The 3897-nt window shown below is 54.1% G+C and overlaps 1 protein-coding gene across 5 annotated transcripts in view; it reads right to left on the reverse strand.

Moving 5' to 3' along the window:
- Positions 1-3897, reverse strand: part of ZFP36L1 (ZFP36 ring finger protein-like 1) — a 12238-nt gene that overhangs the window by 3462 nt on the left and 4879 nt on the right. The window contains exon 1 of one of the 5 annotated variants that reach the window (XM_012000870.1): positions 2021-3882. The exons of 1 other annotated variant lie outside the window; for it this stretch is intronic. In XM_012000870.1, coding sequence (XP_011856260.1) covers positions 2021-2077 — 57 coding nt within the window. In that variant the 5' untranslated portion in view covers positions 2078-3882. Of the gene's footprint in view, positions 1-112; positions 603-1640; positions 1944-2020; positions 3883-3897 lie in introns of those variants that run through there. 3 more of the 5 variants (XM_012000869.1, XM_012000873.1, XM_012000872.1) reach the window with 3 other exon arrangements.

Below are 3897 nucleotides of genomic sequence, written 5' to 3' on the forward strand. Positions count from 1 at the left end.
CCGCCCCCCGCCGCAACAAAAACAGGTAAACCTCAGAAAGGAGTCTATTATAGGCTAGTTTAGGTCCCCTTCTAATCAGTCTCTGCTTAATTGATACCCCCTCCCTCAAGACCTGGCCTAAGACTCTCAAATTTCTCCTTCAGAAGTGTTCCCTTCCTTTGGCAACAGGTTTTCAGACTGCCTTTGCTTTTTCTTGTGGGGAGGAGATTGGGGGCCTGGTCTGAGGTTGAGGGAGACAGGGATGTGATTCCTGAAAATAAAACTCTTTGCCCTAAGTTCCCAGAAAAGATATTTTCTACAATAATCTCTCACCATTTCCACTCACCCCCAGCCCACCCCGCCCCCTTCACTGAGAAGATGCCTTTGCAATTAGTCTTCTGGCTGCAATAGCAGGCTTGGATAAGAGCTCCAGTGTTTAATCTTTAACGCAAAGCTGCAGATGGAAAGGAAAAGGAAAGCACCAACCCCCCTACCCACCTCCTTGTCAATAGCAGATTGGGGGTGGTGGGGATGGGGGCAGAGCCACCAATGGCAGGTTTCTGTTCCAATAGGACCCTGGTCACCTGCCCAAATATACCCAAGATTTGGAAAGGGTGCAGGTCAGGGACCTAGGAGTTAGTTCCCAGCCCATGTGGGTGTCATTGTGCAAATTCTAATGTTGGTCCCTTAGGATCAGCAGGGGGGGACCGGGAATCTGTAACTGCAACCACCCCACCGAGAGGATTACAGGAACCCAGTGGAGAGCTGGTTCCCAACAATGAGGTTCATTTAAAAAGTCCTGAGGGGGGAGGGGGCCAAAGAAAGAAATAGATCAAAGAGCTGGGAGAGTCGAGAAAAGAAGGAAGAAGTGTTGGGGAGCTCTGGCAGCCGGGCCGGCAAGTGGAGTTTGGGAATGTGCAGGGAGGGAAGGAAGCTGAAAAATTCAAACTTTTTTAAAGTTACTCTTCAGCTCCTCGGCGATCCTGCACCCCAACCCTGAAGCCCTGGGGCGTTGGCAGCTGCACCAACAGGAGCAGCAAGCTGGGAAAACAGAGCAACATGACCCGACGTGTTAAGAGAAGGCAGAACACTTCAGCAATTAAAAAGTAGCCCAGCAGCTTCACCCTTTCAAATTGGGAGGGGGAGGTTGGAAAGAAATTTAACAACATCCGTAGGTTTTTGCTATGTATATTTAAACCGCAGTCCTGGAACATTCCGAGCTTAAAACTTGCTTTTTCAACACTGGCTGACAAGCAACATGTTTTAAGGAGGCCCCCATTAAATCCTTACTCGCGGGACTCTTGAGTTCAAGCCAGCATTTCGTCGCCACCCGCCCCCCCATCCTCCCCCCACCCCCCGCCGCAATCGACGAACCGCAATGCCTCTGCAACACAGGTAAGCGGGTCAACCTGAATGCCTCTTTCACCCCAAAGTTTGCTGCAAGATCGGCTATCGCGGGAAGAAGCCCAACGGAGCTAGGACGGACTCAAGCCCCACTGCAAACTTGTTCTGCAACATCTTTTTGAATCACAACTTGGCCTTTCTTCCTCGCATAGCCCCAGCACCCCGCAAAGAGTGGAGGAAAACAACGTCCCAAGACTCACTTCCCCGAGGGATCTCCCACTCCCAACCCCACGGGTGGGTAATGCTGCTGGACAGACCTAGGACGCACACTGGGAACCCGATCAGACCAGCGAACCTGGGATCCAGCAGCACGTTACGTAAAAAAGAATCGCCCAAAACTTGTCCCAATCTCAGCCCTCCCCCCGAGGCCCCCGGGCTGCCCTGCCAGGCAAACTTCGCCCCTCAAAACCCTGGCCTCCAGATTCACATGTAATCCCCGCCAGGAACTGTTGAAACTCAAAGGGTGGGAAGGACGAGGCCAAATTCCTTCAAACTTGGGAGAAATGCGGGAGGAGAAAAGAATCATCTCGCTTGCACCACCTACCCCACTGCCTTCCAAGACCCAAACTTTTGGGGATTATTTTTTAAGGCAAAAGAAAAAGACTTTTTGAAAAGCAAATGCTCCGCCCCCCTTTACCTTGCATAAAACTTCGCTCAAGTCGAAGATGGTGGCAGACACGAGGGTGGTGGTCATTCTGTGCGCTCGCGCGGGCCAGGGGCGAGGATCTGGTGTGTCGCGAAGGTCCCGATGCGGGGAAGGCGCAGCCTCTCCTGTCTGGAGTCCCACACGCCAGTTCCCGGCGCCCCTCGCCTTTCTGACTCCGGGGCTGGGGCGCGCAAAGCCCAATTTATAAAGTTGCTGATTTGGTGGGCCGGGGGGAGGAGGAGCTTTAAACTTATTTAAATGAGGAAGAGGAGGAAAAAGAAGTTGATTGACACTGGAGTTGAATCAGCCATGCGGTCAGGCGGGGAGGGGGGGGCAGGGGGAGGAGAAGAAACTTTCAAAAGGAAGAAGGGGGAGGGGAGACGAGAAAAGAAGGCGGAAAAAAAAAAAAAAAACCCACTCCGAGCCGCGCACAACTTTTTTTTTTTCTTAAAGAGGAAAAGTTTCGAGTCGGCTGACTTCCCTACCCCGCGCTTCAGGCGCCCCTCTCCGGGGCTGCGCGGGCGCAGAGCGGGAGGGGCGCGCCCCCTCCTTTGTCAGCCTCAGAGCGCGGCTGTGACGTCACTCATTCCACTCCCTCCGGGGTTCTTGTTGTCGTGTTGTTGTTTTTTGTTGGGCAGGAAGGCGGGCTCGACTTTCTCTTTTTGCCAGCGGGAGCTGAAGCCCGTCCTTAGCGCCCGGTCCGCGGTTTCCATCTTGAGCTGGTGATCCCCTTGAAACTTCCCCAAGTGTCTGCACAACTTACCTTTTCCCGACTTCTCTTCTACACTCGCCTCCCCTCCGCTAACCCGGCAGGCCGAGGACATTAGAAATTTGGGACGCACAGAACGTTCAAGTCTAGGATTTTATGTTGCTGTTTTTTTTTCCAGCGGGGCGTAGGGTGGGGCGCGGTGCGGGGGGGACTAGGGAAACTCTTTCCCCCTGGAGGACACGGCCTGGCGGGGGCGAGCGCGGCACAGTTTAGCGCGCCGCACGCGTCGATACTTGCGCTCGCTTTGCAGCCGGCGCTCTCCGGGTGTGGGCGGGTGGGGGGCGTCGCAAAAAAAGACCACAACCAGGGCCGACTGTTTTACCAGGCCTAGGCGCGGCGTTTCTTTTCACGCATCCAATCTTTAAACTTTAGTCAAGAAAACCCTAATCCTTCCTGAATGCCCTTTCCTCCCAGAAAAAGCCCACCGAGCAACTAACTCACTACTTTCCACGCGCGCTCTGAATTCTAGGCGGCGCCACAACCCTCCCTCCTCCTCCATCCTCCCCCCACACACCTCAAGACTCTAGAACAATGAAAAAAGGTTACTTTGGTAAGAATGAAGGTAAAGAGGTGGACGGAGGCGGCACTTTAAACTTGTTACTTCTCTCTCGCCCCCACGGGAGTGGAACGTATGGCTTGTCACGCTGCGCCGTTTTGGCGGGAGGTGGAGTGGGGGGCATGGGAGCCACGAAACCGAAGGGCCCGCAATGGAGCATGACTCCCTTGAAAATGATAAAATATATACTGTTAGGTTTGGATGCCACCCACCCAAATAAAAAGTTATCGTGTCCCCCACCCGCCCCTTGCGCCTTGGCCCGAGTGCTGGTGTGATGACCCGGGCGGAAGTCGCAGGGCTGCGCTTTTTTCCGATTTCCACGCGGGCCCCGCCGCCCCCTCGGCCCTCGCACGTTTCTTCCCAGCACTCGAGGCCGCCGAGTCTGTTATGAAACCCGGTGCTGGTGTGGCTAAGATTGAGTTCCATTGCGATGTAATTAGGTCACCCCATCATGAGCACGTTTCTTTGGAAAGGACGGGGCGGGCAGAAGAGAGCGCTCGAGTCACACTCTCACCACCCCCAACACACACTTTTTTTTTTTTT

The sequence above is a fragment of the Mandrillus leucophaeus genome, unplaced genomic scaffold, assembly GCF_000951045.1.
Source record: "Mandrillus leucophaeus isolate KB7577 unplaced genomic scaffold, Mleu.le_1.0 Scaffold641, whole genome shotgun sequence".
Classification (NCBI taxonomy): domain Eukaryota; kingdom Metazoa; phylum Chordata; class Mammalia; order Primates; family Cercopithecidae; genus Mandrillus; species Mandrillus leucophaeus.